Below are 22644 nucleotides of genomic sequence, written 5' to 3' on the forward strand. Positions count from 1 at the left end.
ACTTCTTCTGGGAAGTTCACGAATTTTCTGGGTGCTTTACTTGGGGTGGTGCTTTGTTAAATGAGATGTTTTTTTTAAAGAGAATAAGAGAAATATGTTATTGTGGTATGCGTAAGATGTTATAAATTTGCTCTCGAAATTTGCGTTAGATAAAAGTTAAAGAGAAAACTCTTGATTGAGTTTGAGTTATTAAATAAAGAGTGGTAGGTGATAGTGTTGTCAGATTAGGGGAAATTTCCTGTAACAGGGGATTTTTTTCGTGATTGGGGAAAAAAATTTTTCATTTGGGGTACGGAGATTTTGGTGGGGAAAAAAGAGAAAAATGTGGATCTTCTAGAGGAAATTCCTTCATCATAGCTTCAAAGTTAATTTTCTTTAGTGTAGGAATTTCCCTTATATTTAGTGCTGCCCAATACTCTTAGACTAAGTGTCATAGGATAGAAATCATAATCACCGACACAGGTGTTGAATATTGAAACGTATCCCCCGGGCCTGCATGTCTATAAATATAGACATGCAGGCCTGTTCCGGGTTTCGAATTTGCAACACGCAAAAAGGTGTTTGGCTTTTTTATGATCTTACTATATAGAAATTTTATTAGAGTATGAATTCTAACATAGACATAGGACACTGTGAAAATCTTTCGTTTTAAGTTTTCGAAAACCGGAACAGGTTGGATAGGCTTTAGTCCATGACGAGGCATAGGCTTTAGTCCATCGTACTAAAAGTAGAAATGTTTCCAAGAGATCTACCAAAATTCACTGTTTCAAATTTCATCGAAATTGGATGAAACATGCTCCTTTTATGGGCTTAATACCTGGAGGCCACCATGGCGCAGTGGTTAGCATGTCCGCCAATGACTCCGAAGCCTGACCTCAAATCCCGGCGTGAACATCAAAAAAATTTTCAGCGCTGGTTACCCCTGACTAATTCTAGCTACATTAGTGAGGTAACCTGCGATGTTTAAACTGCTCTACCAAGCGATGTCGCTATGCGGCACTCCGTTCAGACTCGGCATAAAAAGGAGGCCCCTTATCATTGAGATTAAACTTTAATCAGCTGCACATGGGATATGAGAGAATTATCCCATGTTCCTTAGTGGAATGTTCATGGGATATTTAGTAGTATAGTACCCTATAACGGGGGATCCGATTTTAGTATTCTCTGTCTACACTAGAGTTGCACTACCACTCTTTATTTATTAACTCAAACGCAATCAACAGTTTTCTCTTTAAAGAAAAAGCAAAGTTGAGGCAATTACAACATCTCACTCATACCACAAAAACATATCTCTTTTATTCTCAATCTTATTTTATTTTCTTATTTTTTTATACTCTTTAAAAAAACATCTCATTTAACAAAGCACTACCCCAAGTTAAACACTCAGAAAATTCGTGAACTTACCAGATGAAGTATCTCGAATATTCGTTGTTGTGTGTGTTTTAGTATAAATAGCAGTCGCACGGCTCTCTTCGGCATTAGTATTGACAAAACATTCAAAGCGTTAACATAAACAAGTGAAAGAGCCAAAAAGCTCATATCAACAAAACAACGACGAATAAAAGCAAATTTTGAAAATTTATAAAAGTAAAAATATTGCAATCAGAAAAAAGAACAACAACAGAGACATAAGAAGAAAACACCTACAGAAAGAAGAGATTTTTTGAAGACATCAAGTACTGCATAGAATAATTACAACTTTCCATCGAGTACAGTTCAATTGAAAAGCAAGCAAAATGGTAGCAATTGGTATTGATTTGGGCACAACCTACTCCTGCGTTGGTGTCTTTCAACATGGCAAAGTGGAAATTATCGCCAATGACCAAGGTAATCGTACAACACCCAGCTATGTGGCCTTCTCGGAGACAGAGCGCCTTATTGGCGATGCCGCCAAGAACCAAGTGGCCATGAATCCCAAGAACACAGTCTTCGATGCCAAGCGGTTGATTGGTCGCAAATACGATGATCCTAAAATCATGGAGGATATCAAACATTGGCCCTTCAAGGTGGTCAGCGACTGTGGTAAGCCCAAAATTTGTGTGGAATTCAAGGGAGAACAGAAACGTTTTGCCCCCGAAGAAATCAGTTCAATGGTCCTCACAAAGATGAAGGAAACAGCCGAAGCCTACTTGGGTCAGAGTATTAGTGATGCTGTTATAACAGTACCAGCCTACTTCAACGATTCCCAGCGTCAGGCTACAAAGGATGCCGGCCGCATTGCTGGTTTAAATGTACTGAGAATAATCAACGAACCCACAGCCGCCGCCTTGGCCTATGGTCTGGACAAAAATTTGAAAGGTGAACGCAATGTGCTGATCTTTGATTTGGGCGGTGGTACCTTTGATGTCTCCATCTTGACCATCGACGAAGGTTCTCTGTTCGAAGTAAGGGCTACTGCCGGTGACACTCATTTGGGTGGTGAAGACTTCGACAACCGCCTCGTCACCCATTTGGCAGAGGAGTTCAAACGCAAATATAAGAAAGATCTTCGTTCCAACCCCAGAGCTTTACGTCGCCTGAGAACTGCTGCAGAGAGAGCCAAACGCACATTGTCATCGAGCTCTGAGGCCACCATTGAAATTGATGCATTGTTTGAGGGACAAGATTTCTACACCAAAATAAGTCGTGCTCGTTTCGAAGAACTGTGTGCCGATCTCTTCCGTCAAACATTGCAACCCGTGGAGAAGGCACTCAACGATGCCAAAATGGACAAGAGCGACATTCATGATATCGTCTTGGTTGGTGGTTCCACCAGAATTCCCAAAGTTCAAAATCTTCTTCAACAATTCTTCTGCGGCAAGAGCCTGAATTTGTCCATTAATCCCGATGAAGCTGTAGCCTATGGTGCCGCAATCCAAGCAGCCATACTCAGTGGCGACAAGAGCAGTGCCATCCAAGATGTGCTTCTGGTTGATGTGGCGCCCCTCTCCCTTGGTATTGAAACAGCAGGCGGTGTAATGGCCAAGATCATCGAACGCAACTCGCGCATTCCATGCAAACAAACCCAGACATTCTCCACCTATTCGGACAACCAATCTGGAGTCACCATTCAAGTATTCGAGGGAGAACGTGTGATGACCAGAGACAACAACAGATTGGGAACATTTGATTTGTCTGGCATTCCTCCAGCTCCAAGAGGTGTTCCACAGATAGAAGTCACTTTCGATTTGGATGCCAATGGTATTCTCAATGTATCTGCTAAGGAAATGAGTTCGGGCAATGCCAAGAATATCACCATCAAAAACGACAAAGGACGTTTGTCCCAAGCCGAGATCGATCGCATGGTCTACGAGGCGGAGAAGTACGCCGAGGAGGATGAGAAACAGAAAAATAAGATTGCAGCCCGCAATAATCTGGAGAGTTATGTGTTTGGCGTGAAGCAGGCATTAGACCAAGCAGGCGACAAGATTTCACCACAAGAAAAGAGTGAAGCATTGCGAGCTTGCGAAGATACAATCAAATGGTTGGATGCCAACTCATTGGCTGAGAAGGAGGAGTACGAGGATAAAATGAAGAGCCTGACGCAATTGTGCACACCACTGATGACTAAGTTGCATAACGGTGGAGGAGCTGGGGCGTCATGTGGTCAACAGGCTGGAGGATTTGGAGCTGGTCGATCGGGACCCACTGTCGAAGAAGTGGATTAAATCATAAATTAATAGAAAGAAGACTTCTGTAGATATAAGACATGCAGCATTAGTTATGATTGTAAAAAGTTAGTTTTGTTATGCGATTTTATTTTAAGTAGAATAACAAATTGAAGAAATGAAGATGCATTAAAAAGTTTTCCCAATAAATCGAATGATGAAGATTTTAATTTTGAACCAAAAATCAAACTGTTTTTACTTCACTGTGTCGAAAATGGTTTTAAAGGTTTACAAATTGGTTGGCTTAATGAATTAGTTTGGATGAATGGGTTTGGAATGTGTTTGGATTTATTCATACAAAGGAAAAGCTTATGAAATATGAGGGTGTCTTGGTTTGCAAAAATTGTAAGAAATACCTACGACTTTAAGGAATTGATAATGGATTGCAACTCAACTGTAGCTGCATTGCCGGGAGATTTATGGGTCAATCATGGATTGCTACTCGACTACAATTGCGTTGCCAGGAGACAAAACCACGAAGCAAAAATTAGTATAAAGTCAAAAATTTTTGTCAATTTCATTCAATATCCGTATTTTTAAAGTTCAGATACAAAGAAATTTGAAAAAAGTAACAAATTTGGCCGTTGGTAACGCAACTGAAGTTGGGTTGCCATTCATAAACGACCCATAAACCATAAAATAAGTGTGTGGGAGATAAAACCATTAAATATGTTAAAGAAACTTATATTTCTATGTTGAATTGGATACTCTTTTGTTGATATTGAATGAAAATGAGAAACATTTCGAACTTTTTGCCAAGGGGTCGATTATGGATTGCAACTCATCTATAGTTGCGTTGCCAGGAGATAAAAGTATGAAATAAAAATTAGTACAAATTACACATTTTTCTATGTTTCTTTCAATATCAACGTTCAGTTACTAAATATATTAGAAAAATTATGGAAAAATGGAAATTTCTGTAACAAATTTAAAATCCATAAACGACTCATAATTTTTATACCCACCACCGAAGGATGGTCATTTCGTTTGCAACACATCGAAATGTCCATTTCCGACCCTATAAAGTACAAATATTCTTGACCATTGCAAAAATCTAGGACGATCTAACCATGTCCGTCCGTCTGACAGTTAAAATCACGCTATAGTCTTTAAAAATATAGATATTGAGCTGAAACTTTGCACAGATTCTTTTTTTGTCCATACGCAGGTTAAGTTCGAAGATGGTCTATATCTTGATATAGCCCCCATATAGACCGACCCGCCGTGTGGCATAAAAGCCACATTTATTATCCGATTTTGTTCAGATCGGTCCAGATTTCAATATAGCTGTCATATAGACCGATCCGCCGATTTAGGGTCTTAGGCCCATATAAGCCACATTTATTATACGATTTTGCCAAAATTTGGGACAGTGATTTGTGTTAGGCCCTTTGACATCTTTCTTCATTTATTGTCCGATTTTGTCAAAATTTGGGACAGTGCGTTAGGCTTAGCCCCTCGACATCCTTCTTCAATTTAACCCAGATCGGTCCAGATTTGGATATAGCTGCCAAATAGACCGATCTCTCAATTTAAGGATTTGGGCCCATAAAAGACGCATTTGTTGTCCAACGACGCCGAAATTTGGGACAGTGAGTTAAGTTAAGCCCCTCGACATAGTTCTGCAATATGGCACAGATCGGTCCAGATTTGGATATAGCTGTCATATAGACCGATCTCTCGATTTAAGGTTTTGAGCCCATAGAAGGCGCATTTATAATCCGATGTCGCCGAAATTTGGGACAGTATTTTGTGTTAGGACCTTCGACATCTTTCTTCAATTCGGACCAGATCGGTCCCGATTTGAATATAGCTGCCATATAGACAGATCTCTCGATTCAAGGTTTTGGGCCCATAAAAGGTGCATTTATTGTCCGATGTCGCAGAAATTTGGGACAGTAAGTTAAGTTAAGCTCCTCAACAAATTTCTGCAAATTGGCTCAGATCGGTTCAGATTTGGATATAGCTGTCATATAGACCGATCTCTCGATATAAGGTTTTGGGGCCATAAAAGTCGCATTTATTGTCCGTTTTCGCCGTAATTTGGGACAGTGAGTTGTTGTTGTCTCTCGATTTAAGGTTTTGGGGCCATAAAAGTCGCATTTATTGTCCATTTTCGCCGTAATTTGGGACAGTGAGTTGAGTTGTGGGGCATAAGGTATGCATTTTTCAACTGATTTTGACCAAAGATAGTTTACATATATACCCGAGGTGGTGGGTATCCAAAGTTCGGCCCGGCCAAACTTAATGCCTTTTCACTTGTTACAATATTTCATGGTTTGATTCGTGGCAATCCAACAATAGATGAGTTGCAATCTGTAAAAAACACATTAGTTTATAACAGGTAAGAGTGTTTAGATCAGCCAGGTCTTATCTATATACCTTCCTCCATGGCTCTTATAAGTATGTTTTTTTAACGATTTTTTTCATAGGTGGATTTGTTGGTTTTTATGGGAAATGTTGAAGTCAAAATCATAACATGTGCCAAATTTCAGATTAATCAAAAATTAATAGAGATAATTGGACCCTATCAATGCGGCTTAAGACCTGGTAAACTCACCATAGAACTGATATTCACACTGCGCCAAATTTTGGAAAAGACCCGAGAAGGACAGCTCAACTTTTAGCATCTCTTTGTTGACTACAAATCCGCTTTCGATAGTACATATTTGTGAAAGTGTGCAAGAGCATAAGCCCATGGGTTTGGAAATATTACGCACACTAACACATGTGCCCTATACGTTCAAAGGTATTTCAAGCCATGTCTGAGTTTGGCTGTTGTTGTTGCAGCATTATTGCCCACTGAGGCGGCAGACCTTGCTCATGACTCATGATTTAATGGGGTCAATCCGGTTCGTACAACCGGCTGCCATGGAGTTTGGTATCCCTGCAAAATTAATAAGACTCTGCAGGATGACACTTGCTGATACGCGTTCCTCAGTAAGAATAGGAAAGAATCACTCCGAACCATACAATACCAAACGAGGTTTCAGCCAAGGAGACAGCTTATCGTGTGATCTCTTTAATATCCTGCTGGAGAAGATTATACGAGATACATATGTGAATATTCGTCTATGCCATAGATATCATGGGTCGTTCGCCGGAAGTAGTAACTGCAGCCTTTGAAATAATCGAAAGGGAATCAATGAAAATGAGTCTGGCAGTAAATGGAGATAAAACGAAATAGATGGTATCAACTCCCAAAAGCCTTGCTATCAACTCCCAAAACGCCTTGGTATCAACTGCCAAACCGCCTTATATAACCGGGCAAATAAAGAAAATGGAGAAAATTAGGAACCACCACTTAGAGATAGTGATTTACTTGATCTACATAGGCACCGGCGTAACCGAAACGAATGACACCAGTTTTGGAATAAAGCGAAGAATAAAACTGGCAAACAGATGTGGCTTTGGATTGAGTAAATCTCTTGACAGTCAAAGATCACACTATACAAGACACTGATACAACCGTGTTGTTATATGGTGCCAGAGACTATAATCGGGTAAATAAAGAAAATGGAGAAAATGAGGAACCACATCTTAGAGATAGTCAGTTACTTGATCTACCTAGGCACCGGCGTAACCGAAACGAATGACACCAGTTTTAGAATAAAGCGAAGAATAATACTGGCAAACAGATGCGGCTTTGGATTGAGTAAATCTCTTGACAGTCAAAGATCACACTATACACGACACTGATACAACCGTGTTGTCATATGTTGCCTGAGATTATAAAAGGAGTGCAGAAGATCGGGGCGCCTGGAAAGCTATTCTACGTTTGGCTAATGGGACAAATGTTGTCATAGCCAATTAATAGCGCCCCCAAGAAGGTCAAGAATTCCAATTTGTAGATCGTTTTATATGGGAACCATAAGATTTTATCGACCAATTTGTACCATACATGTCATAGAAAAAAGTCAGAAAACAAACTTTAGACAAATCAAATAATTGTGTAAAAATATTTTTCCCTTTTTTAGCAACCAGTAAGTTTAAAAAAATTGTTTTAGTATTGTTGTTGTTGTAGCAGTGTGTTGTACACTGAAACGGCAGCCCTAGCCGGTGAAGGACTCCATCGGGTCAATCCGGTACGTACATGGGATAGCTATCTCTTTGTCATTGAAACTATTTCTTACTTACATACTTAGGCGACCAGCATGACTCCAAGCACTTTAGTCTTGTACACTTCTTGTATCCTTAACACCAAAATTCGATATACAATCTTCCACTCGATCTTTTCATAGAAGGTATAGACCAAAATTCAATATACAATCTTCATTACGATCTTTTCATAGGAGGTATAGTCCTTTCCGTCTGATTCTGTGGAACTCATACAGCTCATAGTTCATGCGGCAACTATTTTCATTTTAGCGCTTTGGAGAACGTTTATTGGATGTAGAGATGCAAAATCTGGTGCAGCATATTTATTGCAGTGACAAAAACCTTTTTTAATAGACCCTGATGTTAAAAAAATGTGTGGGTGCTTTTGAAATTTTAATAGCCTACATTAACATCATCAAAACGGTTTTATCTTCCATTTCTTGTTGGGCAACTGCCTTACTTTATCTAAGTATACACTCCGTTCCATGGTTGAATTTAGAAGGTTGGCTCTTTTGCCCAGCTGATGGAATTGTCCAATTTCAAAGTTGTATCCAAATCCCACTAGAACGTCCAATGCTTGGTTTGCATTTAAAAATTTTGTTTTTTATATTCTACTCCTTTTTTCACATTTTAATTGTTTTAATTTATAATATACACGTTTATAATAAATCCTTTGATCTTGTGGTTGCTACACATGATACATGGTACAATTTAGAGGTAAAGTCATTAGCACAATAACATAATTCCACCCCCAACGAAACTACCTTGAGTGGCAAATGCTGTAAATTGAAATGACAAAGTGGTTTTAGAAATAAACTGTTTTACATCTTATCTTCTTCAAATGTGTTTTATATTTGTATTTTCATCCTTATAACACCGTTTTGTTGCTAATGTGTGGAATATTGGATCAAATAGAACATCTCTTTAAGATTTAAAAAAAAATCCCAGCTGTGTTATCAAGCTTTTGACATTTAGATTTACAAAAAAATTGTACTCAGCTGTTTGAATGGCCTCACCTTATAAGTGCGCCCTGCACATGATAATGCCATTTAAAACTAGAATGTCAATTAGGAAGTGTCAAGAAATTTGACAGCCTAGTGGACATTTGCGCCACCATCGCCACAGGGTTGTATCGTTGATTTCTTTGTTGTTGAGCAAATGAGCCAACCTTCATAACCACATGATAATGCAAAAAAAAAAAACAATTAGGAAATGTCCAGAAATTTGACAGCCTATTGGAAATTTGCGGCACACTTTCCCACAAGGTTGTATAGTTGATTTCGTTGTTGTTGGGCTAATGACTAAACCTTGTATAATACTATTTTCAGACCAAAGCTGTTTTGAGCAAACAACTCGTTTTCCCTTTATAATGCCCAGAAAACGACTCGTTTTTCCTTTACGATTTATAAGGGCGAAACGACTCGTTTGCCATAGAAACGAGTCTTTCAAAGCATGTGAGCCCAAATTAATCCAAATTGTGCTAAATAAACCCAGCCCTGTACAATGACAAAAAATAAAAATCGAATTTTTTCAAAAAAAAAAAAAAATTACAAAATCAACAAAATTGTACAGATAAAGCAAGAAAAAATAAATCTTAACAATAGGCCATCATAAAATTGATGTTAGAGTGTGAAAAAGTGCAATTTTCAAAACATGTCAACTAGTGTGAAAGGTTGAGATGTTTTCCAAAACGACATAAGCTAAACGAGTCAATGTAGATATTTGCCCATGGCGAAACCATTAAAGGTGGTCTCCAAATCATATGGTGCTATCCGCCATGTGCATAAATGAGCAGAAAACATGCGAGAAAGAAATTAACAACCAAGAGAATGCAAATCAAATTCGGAAATTTTAATACCGTCAAACCTGACCGGCTGTTAACAGCTGTTCACTTGAGACCACCTTTTTAAGTCCGCCTTGGTTTTCATGTAACTATGGAAATACTGAATAGAACAAATACTCGGTACACCATTCAACGATGTTTACTTGATTTATCGACTTTTTTTCGATTAATCGATGATTGACTTCTGGATCCCTACACCAAAGAATAAGAACAAGGAGAATAAATTAAATTTTTTTAACAATAAATATATTGCTTGAAGTGTGAAAAAATTATAAATAAAATTATCTTACGTTTGCAAAAGGGATCGTATAAAATATGACGATAATATCGATGTAATTGTGATAAACCACGTTTTAATGAAACACCATAGTTCTATATCCACCCCCCCACAAAGAACATTTTAATTACAATAACAACAATAAAGCTAGTCGGATCTTTGTAGTAAGTGAGTGAGTGAGTGTGGTGGTGGCGTTTCTGGAGTCACCAAGTTGCAAGAAACGAATACTAAGATCCTCATTGACAACGGCAGTTTGTTGTTATTTTCTTTTTTCTGTGCCATTGATTATGACGACAAAAAGCAGTAATAATAATGTCAACGTAGAAATCAATAAATCCACCAGAACCAGAGGAACAGCTGCCGCCAACGAAGAGGATTTGTATAACAAAGAAAAAATTGAACTTATTGTACCGACAACGGGCAAGTTGTATTTCGAACATAAATCGGAGTTGGTGTTTTGTAAACCCCATTTGATGCCTCTGAAATCTCAAGCGCTGGAACGCTTGGAGGAAATGCAACGTGAAACAGCACGTCAATTGCAGGAGAAACGTTTGAAAGGCTCCCATAAGAAGAACTAAAAGCGGCAGTGGTGGTAGCAGCAACAACAACAATAAGATTTTACACACACCATATACACAAATCTTAGTCACACACTCGACAGTAGCAAAACTTCAGCTCTTGTCTTTCTCCACCCTGATCTCTTCATCTCACGGCAAACAAATCACGTAACAGATAATACGAGCAACATTTAATAATGGCTTATCTCTTACCATGTCTTGTGTCGTTGGCATTGTGTTTAGCCGGCTTTTCCCTATACCGCTATGGTAATATTCCACGGCAACATATTATTGTGACTCTGTCGGTGTTGGCAGCATGGTGTTTCTCATTTCTCATAGTATTCACCATACCATTGGATGTCACCTCGGTAAGTTTTAAATTTAAAATTTATTTTAATTGTCATTATAATTTATTATGACCACCATTTTAGACTCTTTATCGTCAATGCATACAGGAGCATAATATCAACACTTCGGCCTTGGCAGCACCAACGACGATTAGCACAAGTGCCGTCACAATTAACCATCATCATCCACTTAAACACAATGAGTCATCAATGGTGTGGCACGCAAAACTTGCCGAATGCCAAAAGCCATGGGGCATGATACCCGAGAAGTTTTTTCCTAATTTATGGAGAATCATTTATTGGACTTCGCAATTTCTTACCTGGTTGATTATGCCCCTAATGCAATCGTACTTGAAGGCGGGAGATTTCACCATTAAAGGGAAGCTAAAATCGGCTCTAATTGAAAATGCCATCTATTATGGTTCATACCTTTTCATATGCGGCATACTTTTAATTTACATTGCCGCCAAAGGAGTGTCCTTGGATTGGCAAAAATTAAAAGCCATAGCATCATCAGCCTCAAATACTTGGGGTTTATTTTTGCTTGTATTATTGCTAGGTAAGTAAATTGAAAGGGTGGACATATCATTTGTCAGTAAGGTGTTACTTTATTTTTTTTATTCTCATATTAGCACTTAACTAAAGAGAAGAAAAGAATATTTTGCTAAATGACCTATAGTTTGCCAAATGACCTATAACATTTATAATTTAAAGTAAGCCAAGAGCATGGGATAGATTAGAATAGATTTTGAGTTTAACATGAACCCATATACATTAAAGTGTATCTAACACACTTTTCATAAAGAAAACTGTTCAGAAATTGTCGTAGACAGTATTTCTTTCCAATAAGAATTTTGGCGGTTTTATCTACCACATTTCGCTGAGCCAAAACTATTTTAGTTTGTTGTTGTTGTTGTTGTACAGAGTGTCAGTCCAAAGCGAACAATAGTGGTCGGAACCAATAACTCGTCTTGGGCAATTGAGAATCACAGGCACTCTGAATTTAAGCAAGAGCCAGTGCCGTCTGGTCTTTCGCTGAGATTCTCCACTCGTATTTCCCTTGTATTTCTCATTGATTTTTGCCCTTTCTGTTAATTGCATCCTCATGAATGTTGTTAAAATGTGCTTGTTACGGTGTTTGATGTGCATTATATATTCCAATGGGCCGAGTATAAGAAATACTAAGATTGGACATAGCATGGGATGCCGAAAACATAAATAGTATACTATCCAACGTTTCGGTCTCAGCTGGACATGGCGATGTCATCAAAAGAGCATTTTCGACCCGAAGGAAATGGTAGTTTTAGTACCCCTTCCCTAAGGACAGTTTTAGTACCCTTTCACTTTATAAAGGGTAGCTTAAGTACCCTTTACCTAAGGAAAGGGCAGTTTTAGTACCATTTCCCCAAGGAGAGGGTAGTTTTAGTACCCCTTCCCTAACAAAACTAAATGGTAGTTTTAGTAGCCTTTACCTAAGGAAAGGAAAGGGTAGTTTTAGTACCCTATACCTAAGGAATGGAAAGGGTAATATTGGAACCCTTTACCAAAGGAAAGGGTAGTTTTAGTACCCTTTACTTAAAGTAAGAAGAGCGAGTTTTAGTAGCCTTTACCTAAGGAAACTGTAGTTTTAGTAGTCCTACCCTAAAGAAAGAGTAGTTTTAGTACTCCTTCCCTAAGGAAAGCGTAGTTTTAGCTGTCGATCGTCAGATTTGTCCTTTTTAAGCATCTAGAAGGCGCAAGTATCACTGATAAAGCTGCCATATAAAACGATCGTCGAATCTGAATTCTTGATAGAAATTTTGTACGTAAAGTTTTCCTATAATTTCCAGAAGCAGCGTTAGCTTTGGTCCAAATCAATCCATAATCTAATACAGCACCCATATAAACCAATCGCCTGATTTGACTTCTTAAGTCGCTAGAGGGCGAAATTATTATCCGATTTGACAGAAATTTTAAACGTGGTATTATTTTATGACTTCTTATTTGTCCTTTTAAGCATCTAGAAGGCCCAAGTATCACTGATAAAGCTGCCATATAAAACGATTGTCGAATCTGAATTCTTGATAGAAATTTTGTACATAAAGTTTTCCTATAATTTCCAGAAGCAGCGTTAGCTTTGGTCCAAATCGATCCATAATCTAATACAGCCCCCATTTAAACCAATCGCCTGATGTGACTTCTTAAGTCGCTAGAGGGCGAAATTATTATCCGATTTGACAGAAATTTTAAACGTGGTATTATTTTATGACTTCTTATAGTCATGACAAGTCCGGTCCATTGTGGTCTATAACTGGATGTGTATTCTATGCAAATGCTATCCATGGAGGAGGGTATATATGATTCGGTCTGGCCGAACTTTAAGCGCTTTAACTTGTTTATCAATAAATACCCTGAATTTAAAGTCCCATTGCATATGCAAACCATTTTCTATATCATTTTGTATCTTTGCAGCGACCAAAATGTTAATACATATGATGACTTAATTTTGTTTTTAAACATCCATACAATTTTACTTAAGCTATAAATCTTCAAAGACAATATCAACAAATAACAAATCTTTAGCTTAGATCCCACTTAAGCCTTTTCCTTTTTTTCTTGCAGGTTATGCCCTAGTCGAGGTGCCGCGTTCTTTGTGGAACAATGCCAAACCAGGATTTACTCTGCAATATGCCTATTTCAAAGCAGCCAAGTTGAGTGCCGAAAAAGCAGAAGCCGAAGAAAATGTAGATGATGTTTTGGAATCCTTACAAGGTATGAGTCGCTCAGTTCCTAATAATCATGATCTAAGACCCTGTGTTGAGACCATTCTACGCAAAGTTCCAACAGAACTACAGGAGAGAGCTGCCCGCAATTACTCACGTGGTGGCAATGGGGGCGGTACCTCAACCATAGTACCTTCTGAAAAGGCACTGGTACGTATACACAGACAGGTCATTAAGTCATTGCAGACGTTGCAACGCACCGAGGCCTTGTGGAGTGTACAAGTCGATACGGTGTTACATCTCGAAGATGTGGCAAGAAATATGCATTCGGCGGAAAAGCGTTTCAAAACGGAATTTCCTAAAGCCCGCTCCCAACTAAGCAGGCTTATGTACTCACCTACCCTACATTGGTATTGGGCCTGTTTGCTGCGAGCTCCCATTCTTAAGTCCTTGTGCGTGGTCACAGCCATTATGTCTGGCATGGTGGTGTGGAGTGAGTTAACCTTTTTCCAGCGCCGGCCAGTACTTTCGATTTTTGCCAATGTCATTAATGTGGCCAAACATGGCTACGATTTCTTTACCATTGAAGTATTTTCAATGGTAGTGCTGTGTTACCTCTTCTATTGTACTTATTCCACCATATTGAGGATACGTTTCTTGAATCTCTACTATTTAGCTCCGCACCATCAGACAAACGAGCACAGTTTAATTTTCAGTGGTATGCTGCTTTGTCGCCTAACCCCACCCATGTGTTTGAATTTCTTGGGCCTGATTCACATGGACTCGCACATCATAAAGGAACGCGTAATGGAGACTTATTACACACAAATAATGGGTCACATGGATGTCATAGGTATCATTTCGAATGGCTTCAATATATACTTTCCCATGTGCATGTTGGCCTTTTGCCTGGCCACATGGTTTAGTTTGGGCTCCCGTGCCCTAAGCGCCATGGGATTTCAACAATTTTTGCAAAACGAAATTATTGCCACTGAATTGGTACAAGAGGGCAAAGATCTAATTGCTCGCGAAAAGAGAAGGCGTCAAAGGGCCGAAGAGGCTATGAATCGCAGAAGGGAGTTCTCACGCAACAATGAGGCCATAACAGCAAACATCTATGTCAACAAATATGGCAATTTAAACAATAGCAATAGTGGCAATGCCGTCACGAGTACATCGGCGGCCAATCGAATAAGCTCAAATGTGCCCTCGGATGATCTAATACGAAATGGCGACAATCTACGCTATGACACCTTGCCTCGTTCGCTGTCGGATGAGATAAATGAACGCTTTGGGGTAAGCACGGCGGCACAGGTGGCTTTTAAGGGACCGCCTTCGACCAGTCATTACCGCTTGGAATTTGGAGATTATGAAGAAGATGATTTTACAGCAACCTCAGCATCCAATCGTATAGAGCCGCCTCGAGGACTTTTCGATGATGTGTAAATCGTATGACAGACAGAAATTCTCTGGCGTCCATTTAGGCGCTTTCCATGCTCTCTATCTCCACAAACATATATTGTAGTCACAATTGAAACCAATAATATATAGCAAACTCTCTAGTTAATATTATTGTAAACAAACAAAAAATCGCCCTCGGTAGCCTCACCACACTTATCATTGGCCTTATTATTATTACTATTTTTTTTTAATTTTTTTACGTTATTTTCATATAGATTTTTGTTTTTGTGGTTGCCGCTCTCTCGCCATTATCATTATTTTAATGTAAGTAGAAGCTCTTAAAAGGCATCCTTTGAAAGCGTTTAAATTTGCATTACACCTACATATAGAGTATACATACATACATATATTTAGAGCTTAAGTATTGATCTATTGATGCATTGTGGTATGTGCAGTATAATTTATTTAATTTTCTTTTTAGTTTTACATATAAAACATAGATATACGTCATTGTACCCATGATACAAACACCCATGTGGAAAGAATTTTATTTAACATCTCATCTGATAGACTTTGGTTTGAATTTCATGCATTAGTAGATAATTTTCATTATATAATATCAATAAAACAAGAAGAGGAAGAAAACTTTACTTTAAACGGACAGTGATGAACAGTATAAAGTTATATATATATATATATATGTATTTACAAAACCAATATGTTTTTTGTTTGTTTTGTAAGCAGTTTATGTATTGATAACATTTAAATAAATGACTCATATAACTTATTTGGAAAACATTGATTTATTTAGAAGGCTAAAAATGAAAATGTTGTGTCTTCGAAAGCACATCTCTTGCTATGCTCATTCCCTCAATCTCACGACAGTGGTCGCAGCAATTTATCTAGCAACAATGTCAGAGGCAATTGGTGCAGCATTAAATTCATTACATAAGATGGTGTCATCTGTAGTGTGGCAGTTATGCACAAACATGCCATTATTTGGATTCTATTGAATATTGTACAGTTGTTGTTGTTGTTGTTGTAGCAGTTTATTGTGTACTATCTTTCGTCTGCTTGATTCTGTTGAGTGTCAAGACCCAGGAACTCCGCGACTAAAATGGGATGCGTCCACAGGGATCAGGGTCTGAGTCGAGTGGGTCTGGCCGGGCAGTTAAACAGGTGACGTGTATCGTGCGGTCCCTGGTTACAATCGGGACATACATCTTGCACGTCGGCATCAATCCTAGCTCTGTGGGAATTGAGGCGGCTGCATCTGCCGGAACGTAATTGAGCCAGAACCACTCTGGTTTGCCGGGGGAGGTCGATTTCTTCGGGTGCAATGGGTGGCGGTCGTTCTCCAAGGACTACATTCACCCGGTAGCCAATTAACGCGTCTGCTACCGTGTCTGCATGAATGTTGTTCAGACCCGCTTGATATGCCGCTTGATCTAGAGGTTCTCTCTTGTAGCGCTGGACCTCACGCTCTAGATCGTGTAGATCAACCTTAAGGCTTCTGGGCGGTGGGTATCTATCCACAAGATGATGATTTGGATGATTTCTGCGATAACAGCCCAAAAGGTATTGCTTAGACAGCATGTAGTTATGTCTTCGCACTGGTAGGATCTTTGTCTCCTGATGGAGGTGGTCCACATGAGAACTAAGGAGACAGCCCGTCGCTGTTCGGAGGGCGGCATTCTGACAGATCTGAATATTATTCCACTGCGTGTCACAAAGTTGACGTGACCACACTGGCGCTGCATAACTTACCACAGACCGGCCAATTGCTTTGTACGTGGTCAACAAGGTTTCTTTGTCTGCACCCCAAGTGCTGCCAGCGAGTGTCTTGAGGACCTTGTTTCTACTTTTGACTTTATTGCAGATTGCTGTGGCATGTGGGGAGAAAGTGTAGGAGCTGTCAAATGTGACGCCAAGTATTTTGGGACACTTGATGGTCGGAATCATTTCTCCATCGACCATCACAGTCAGCTCAGAATTCACCTCACGCGTATTTGTAGTGAACAGTGTGGCTGAAGATTTGGTGGCGGATATCTTCAGATTTCTTGCAGCGAAATATGAGGCAAGTAGACGTTCAACCTATCGCAGATGTCAACATTGGGTGGGGGGCCTGATGCCATGATCGTACAATCGTCCGCATATGATATGAATTCTATGCCGTCTGGGAGGGGTGGAATGGAGGATAGGTAGAGGTTAAACAGTCCCGCCTTGAAGAACTCGCTTGTTGTGGCACTTGATACCATCCATTATATCTTATCTCCATTTACTGCCATACTTTAATGAGACTATTTCTATTCTTTAAAAGGCGGCAGTAATTTCTTCCGGTGACCGGTCCATGATTCCGGTGACCGGTCCATGATGTCGTCGTCATAGGCGAGTAGTATGTGTTATCTTGTGAGTAGTATGCCATATCTATTCACATCTGCATCTCGTATAATCTTATCCAGCAGGATATTAAAGAGATCACACCATAAGCAGTCTCCTTGTCTGAAACCTCGTTTGATATTGCATAATGATTTGTAGAAATTCTTTCCTATTCGTACTGAGGAACGTGTATCTGCAATTGTTGTTGTTGTTTTTTTTTAGCAGTGTGTCGTGCTCTATCTTGTTCAATCTCTCGTCTGCTTGATTCTGTTGAGTATCCAAATCCAGGAATTCTGCGACTAAGATGGGTTGCGTCGAGAGGGTTCTGGGTCTGGCTGGAGAGTTAAATAGGTGACTTGTGTCGTGTCGTCCATGGTCACAATCGGTACATACATCCCAGCACCAGTGAGGCATCGCTCGTCCAGTAAATTGTTATTTTCAGATTACGAAATCTGAAAAATTCCGATAATCTTGACGATAGATATAACGATCATATTGCCCTTTACCATGGTAGAACGGTTATCGGCATACGATCTGTACGCCAGAAAAAAGGATCGCGGTGCGAACCCCCCATAAATGACTGTCGACCTCACACGTTCGATCAAGGCCAACTGAAACAGTCTGTTCACAGGGTCTTTTCCTATTCAGCACATATCTGATATGTGTGGTGATGGCGGTAAGTGATGTTTTTGGGTTGTACCCAAGCTATAATAAAACATAACAAGAAAAGAGTGCTAAGTTCGGCCGGGCCGATCTTATATACCGTCCACCTTGAATCGCGTTTGTCATGTTATTTCCCCGGTATATATTTTTAGGCAACAAAGGATAATGAATAAGAATTATCAGAACATACTTGGCACGCCATGAGTCATAAGAGAAGTCGTTGTGCAAAATTTCAGACAAATTTTATAAGAATTGCGCGCTCTAGAGGCACAAGAAGTATTACCGGGAGATTGGTTTATATGGAAGTTATATCATGTTATGAAGAGATTTAAACCATACTTGGCATAGTTGTAGCATGTCAAAATACCTCATATAAAGCTTTAGCCAAATCGATTAAGAATTGCAGCCTCTAGAAGCCCAAGAAGTAGAGCTGGAAAACTATCAAGAAGTCAAGATCCGAGATCGGTTTATATGACAGCCATATCAAAACATGGACCACTTTACAATTCCAACCGACCTACACTAATGCAAAATTTCAAGCGCCTACCCTCACTCCTTCGAAAGTTAATGTACTTTCGACGAAAGGGCGGGCATAGCTAAATCGACTCAGAATGTCAAGACGATCAAGAATTTTTATACTTTGTTGGGTCTTTAATAATATTTCTATGTGTTACAAACGGAATGATCAAATTAATATGCCCCCATCCTACGGTGGAGGGTATAAAAATAACTGACGATATGAATTCTCCAATTTCCTTGACAATCTCCGACGATTACGTAGCAGTGAAACATCTTCCAATAGCACGATGTCAGTTGGATTCCGGGGAAATGTATTTCCAAAAATAGTTTTAGTAGTTCACTATAAGGTGCGGAGCCTAAGGCCTCGGATGTATCATCGTGGTAGCTGCGCAATCCTATCCAGGATTTGCTCTATGCCTTCTTCAACTTACCTTGTAATTTCTTAAATCTGTCTTATAAATAACCCAGTACTAAGAAACCCTTGTGACTTTGGTCCTAGGATATGCGGAATTAAGCCAGTCCTTCAGGGCTTTCGCTACATCGAGGGAAAAAAATCAAGTGAAGGAAAACGTCTCAAAACTTGGTGCTATAAATTTGATAATAAACCAACAAACGACTTCATTTAACCCTGCAACCATTTATACTGTCCTGGACTTTGACTCCATCAAAGTAAGTAAACACAGTTTTTGTTGCTTGTTAAGTTTTTTTACTTTATTGCAATGTATATGGAAGAATACACTAACACATATACAGCTCAAATTCTAATTGGGTAGATTTGGCGTTTGTTTTGCTGCTCTTCTACAGCGAGCGAGCTGGCGATAGAGAGATAATTTTTAGTTTTCTTTTAGACTTATGGAGTACTATAGGGACTAGGACTATCGGAAGAATATTTTAAAATGCGATAACCAATGCATTCCGATGATTTGGAGGTTTCATTTTTGGCACAACAATTCAAATAACAATGGGACGAGGATGACATTCTACGATAACAATCACAATCAGCCAACTCAGGCAGAGATTGATATCAAACTGAGGCCCTCTTAAGGCTAATGGTACTGGCAATAATATCGGTTGGACGAAAATCCGGATCGGCAAAGGTCTCATGATTCATGCAGCGTGTACCGCCCAAACATGTGCAGGAGCATATGGAAGCGGTTTCATCAAATTCCGTCATATAGTTGGAACCATTCAATAGCTTGCCGTGAATGTTATAGCTATGCTCGGTATCGAAAGTGACTGGTTGGCTGGCTGCTGCCAAGTTTTGGGCATCCTGTTCATCACGTTTAGCATCCTCAGCTTGCCTGCAAGAAAAATCAACGGAATTTTGTTAAATACAAACTCGTGGAGCAAAGAAAATCTTCTTACATGGTCATGAATCGCAATACCAACAAATTGATGCTGGCAGCCACGACGGCCAAGCCGAATAGGATAAACACTAAACTTAGAGCTACATAGCCCGGTTTATTCATAAGCGCCTGATCATTCTGTAGAGCCACATAATCACCGAACCCAATGGTGGTCAGTGTGACAAAGCAATAATAGAAACTATCAAAATAGCTCCAACCTTCATAGCGTGAAAATACTGCCGCCCCTGTGGTTATTATGATTGACGAAAGCATGCCGGTGGCCAACATTAGATTCATCTCCGTGGCCTCCGTGTGACTGCATTGCATATAACGCTTTGCTCTGCGTATAATGACCGATGCGAATTTATTCAAACGTTCGCCAATGCTCTGGAACATAACCAATCCCAAGGGTATGCCAACCTGTAAATGCAAAAAAAATCACATCAGTTTCTTAAAAGCATTCTATTTTCTTATTTACCATGGCATAGGCCATGCAAAAGGCTTTGCCTCCTATGGTAACTGGCGTCGAATGCCCATAACCAATCATGGCCAAGACTACAGTGGCAAAGTAAAATGCCCCAGCAAACTTCCACTGGGGGCCTGCTTTATGCGGCTTGTTCTCGATTATCACTATCTCCATCATACGTAAATCCTCTGTGGTCACATTGTATTTCTTCATAAAGTTATTCTTGACTGCCTGCAGGAAGTCCCATCGCTTCGATTCGAAATCCGATTCTAAACTATCAAAAACGGCAGCGCCAATCAGCAGATAGGTAAAGGTACACACCACCAATGAAAGCGTCCGCACATTCTGGCGCTTCATATTGCTGCACTGTATCACAAACTCAACGATATAATCTCGATAGGATTCAATGAGCATTCAATAGCTTTTCTGTCTAGTTGAGGGTTTCTTGTGCGAGTGCTGATTTACAAACTAATTGGGGAAGACTATGGGGAGTTACATGGAATATGCTAATGAATCTAAGGATTCCCCCAGTGCCACTGAGTTGTGTGTATAGTTAGTTTGTTTTGTTTTTGTACCGAAAATCAATATATGTGCAATGTCCTTTTCCTCCGACCTCACAAGGAACTAACAAGGACTGGGTTTGTTACATAGCAAATGACATTCGTACTTCCTGGTTAGTGCGCAGAAGCTTTTTATGTCATTTGGCGTATTTTGATAGGGGAGATGAGATTTGAACTTCTTTATGAGACGATTTCCCCTATTAAAGGAATAAAGAAAAGCAGTCACAATTTTTAATTTTATAATTGAAATTTTTCATTCACTAGTGTTTATGTTGCACAAAGCATATCGCAAACCGGAAATCCATATATCCCTTGCCAACAGTGTTGTCAATCAATTGATTTGCACACAGCAAACCTAAGTCCTCGTGGTTGCTCTTAAAAAATATTTATATGAACACAAGTAAAATTAAAAGAATATCTAAGTGGGATGCAATAGAGGAGGTAAACATGAACATTAAATTAACACACGTTGATAATCAAGCAAGTTGAGAGACAATTAAAAAAAAAAACAGTAAAGAAAGGCAAAAGTCGGATGGTGCAGACTGTATAATACCCTACACCTACCCTATAAGTACAAAGTGGGAGCTATATCTAATTCTGAACCAATTTTGATGGAACTCGGCGTATGTTTTCAGATAGGTTATTGAACATCCCGTATCACATTTCGAGCAATTATGTTCCAACTGTAATAACTACGGTTGACAAATGACAACATTATTGCAAATTACCCAAAATCTGACGAAAATATATATAAGAGCTATATCTAAATCTGAACCGATTTCGAGCAAACTTCTCAGCTATTGTGGTAATCTAGAAGTGAAAATAGGGCGATATACATATATGGCAGCTATATCTAAATGGGAACCGATTTCTATGAAATTCACCAGTAATACATAATGTCAAAGATAAAACCCTTCCTTCCTTCGAGAAAATCGATTTACAAATGAGCCCTTTATTACAAAATTTCTCAAAATCGTACGAACGTGTATATGGGAGTTTTGTTTAAATCTGAACCGACTTTGACTAAACTCTATAGATATTGTGGTAGTCGTCGAGGAAAGCGTTGTGCAAAATTTTGACAAGATTGATCAATAAATGCGCTTGCAGTGGCTTTAGTGGAAAAATCAGGCGATATACATATATGGCAGCTATATCTAAATCTGGACTGATTTCTATGAAATTCACCAGTTATATTAAGAGTCATAAGAAAATTCTTCCTGCCAAATTTCAAGAGAATCGGTTAACAAATGAACACTTTATTGCAATATTTCTCAATATCGTACGAACATATATAAGGGAGCTATATCTAAATCTGAACCGATTTTGAGCAAACTTCTTAAATATTGTAGTAGTCGTCGAGGAAAGAGTTGTACAATATTTTGGGAAGATTGGTCTATAAATGAGTTTGCTGTGGCTCTAGGAGTGATAATCGGGCGATAAATATATAGAGCTATATCTAAATCTAAAACGATTTCTATGAAATTCACGATCGTCTCGAAAGTCGAGAGAAAATCCTTCCTGCCAAAATTCGATAGAATCCTTTTACAAATGGCCACATTATTGCAATATTAGTCCAGATCGGGCGAACATATTTATGAGAGCTATATCCAAATCTGATTTTTTTCCGATTTTTCCAATTTCCTTAGGCTTCGTTTCTAGGCGGAAAAAGTAACTGCACAAAATTTTAAGGCGATCGGATAAAAATTGAGACCTGTAGTTTGTACACAAATTAACATGGACAGACTGACATAGCTAAATCGAATCAGAAAGTGATTCTGAGTCGATCGGTTTACTTATAATAAATGTAGTAAGTTATAATACCCTGTACCATAGTGGTGG

General features: G+C 39.1%; 4 protein-coding genes and 1 long non-coding RNA gene across 6 annotated transcripts; 3 read left to right on the plus strand and 2 right to left on the minus strand.

Annotated features, from left to right (window-relative positions):
* Window positions 1-1490: 1490 nt before the first annotated feature.
* On the plus strand, window positions 1491-3822 carry LOC106089297 (heat shock protein 70-like). The gene has a single exon (XM_059363897.1). The coding sequence runs from the start codon at window positions 1737-1739 to the stop codon at window positions 3645-3647; it is 1911 nt and encodes a 636-aa protein (XP_059219880.1). The 5' UTR covers window positions 1491-1736; the 3' UTR covers window positions 3648-3822.
* Window positions 3823-5866: 2044 nt separating this feature from the next.
* Window positions 5867-8032, minus strand: LOC106089309 (uncharacterized). Its single transcript, XR_009397372.1, has 4 exons — window positions 7785-8032; window positions 6616-6767; window positions 6208-6534; window positions 5867-5963 (listed from the first exon to the last, which is right to left on the minus strand). It is a non-coding gene; the product is annotated as an uncharacterized LOC106089309 (long non-coding RNA).
* Window positions 8033-9753: 1721 nt separating this feature from the next.
* Window positions 9754-10449, plus strand: LOC106089328 (BBSome-interacting protein 1). Its single transcript, XM_013255149.2, has one exon. It carries the CDS (start codon window positions 10153-10155, stop codon window positions 10441-10443), a length of 291 nt encoding a protein of 96 aa, XP_013110603.2. The 5' UTR covers window positions 9754-10152; the 3' UTR covers window positions 10444-10449.
* Window positions 10450-10615: 166 nt separating this feature from the next.
* Window positions 10616-15659, plus strand: LOC106089327 (LMBR1 domain-containing protein 2 homolog). Its single transcript, XM_013255148.2, has 3 exons — window positions 10616-10790; window positions 10854-11328; window positions 13371-15659. The coding sequence occupies exons 1-3, from the start codon at window positions 10620-10622 to the stop codon at window positions 14915-14917; spliced, it is 2193 nt and encodes a 730-aa protein (XP_013110602.1). The 5' UTR covers window positions 10616-10619; the 3' UTR covers window positions 14918-15659.
* Window positions 15660-19122: 3463 nt separating this feature from the next.
* LOC106089325 (two pore potassium channel protein sup-9) lies at window positions 19123-21150 on the minus strand. Of its 2 annotated transcripts, XM_013255146.2 has the most exons (4): window positions 21067-21150; window positions 20258-21002; window positions 19799-20199; window positions 19123-19734 (listed from the first exon to the last, which is right to left on the minus strand). In XM_013255146.2, exons 2-4 carry the CDS (start codon window positions 20657-20659, stop codon window positions 19458-19460), a joined length of 1080 nt encoding a protein of 359 aa, XP_013110600.1. In that variant the 5' UTR covers window positions 20660-21002; window positions 21067-21150; the 3' UTR covers window positions 19123-19457. The 2 variants fall into 2 exon arrangements, with proteins under 2 accessions (XP_013110600.1, XP_013110599.1); XM_013255145.2 differs by having other exon boundaries at window positions 20258-21123.
* Between the last annotated feature and the right edge of the window lie 1494 nt (window positions 21151-22644).

The sequence above is a fragment of the Stomoxys calcitrans genome, chromosome 2 (genome assembly GCF_963082655.1).
Source record: "Stomoxys calcitrans chromosome 2, idStoCalc2.1, whole genome shotgun sequence".
NCBI lineage: Eukaryota > Metazoa > Arthropoda > Insecta > Diptera > Muscidae > Stomoxys > Stomoxys calcitrans.

What these genes read in the sequence shown, in the direction of transcription:
- LOC106089297 (XM_059363897.1), top strand. Translation starts at nt 1,737, where the DNA reads ATGGTAGCAATTGGTATTGATTTGGGCACAACCTACTCCTGCGTTGGT.
- LOC106089328 (XM_013255149.2), top strand. Translation starts at nt 10,153, where the DNA reads ATGACGACAAAAAGCAGTAATAATAATGTCAACGTAGAAATCAATAAA.
- LOC106089327 (XM_013255148.2), top strand. Translation starts at nt 10,620, where the DNA reads ATGGCTTATCTCTTACCATGTCTTGTGTCGTTGGCATTGTGTTTAGCC. An exon ending in TACCATTGGATGTCACCTCG is followed by an intron (nt 10,791 to 10,853) that starts GTAAGTTTTAAA and finishes CCACCATTTTAG; the next exon opens with ACTCTTTATCGTCAATGCAT. An exon ending in TTTGCTTGTATTATTGCTAG is followed by an intron (nt 11,329 to 13,370) that starts GTAAGTAAATTG and finishes TTTTTCTTGCAG; the next exon opens with GTTATGCCCTAGTCGAGGTG.
- LOC106089325 (XM_013255146.2), bottom strand. Translation starts at nt 20,659, where the DNA reads ATGCTCATTGAATCCTATCGAGATTATATCGTTGAGTTTGTGATACAG. An exon ending in TTTGCATGGCCTATGCCATG is followed by an intron (nt 20,200 to 20,257) that starts GTAAATAAGAAA and finishes TTGCATTTACAG; the next exon opens with GTTGGCATACCCTTGGGATT. An exon ending in GTATTGCGATTCATGACCAT is followed by an intron (nt 19,735 to 19,798) that starts GTAAGAAGATTT and finishes TTTTTCTTGCAG; the next exon opens with GCAAGCTGAGGATGCTAAAC.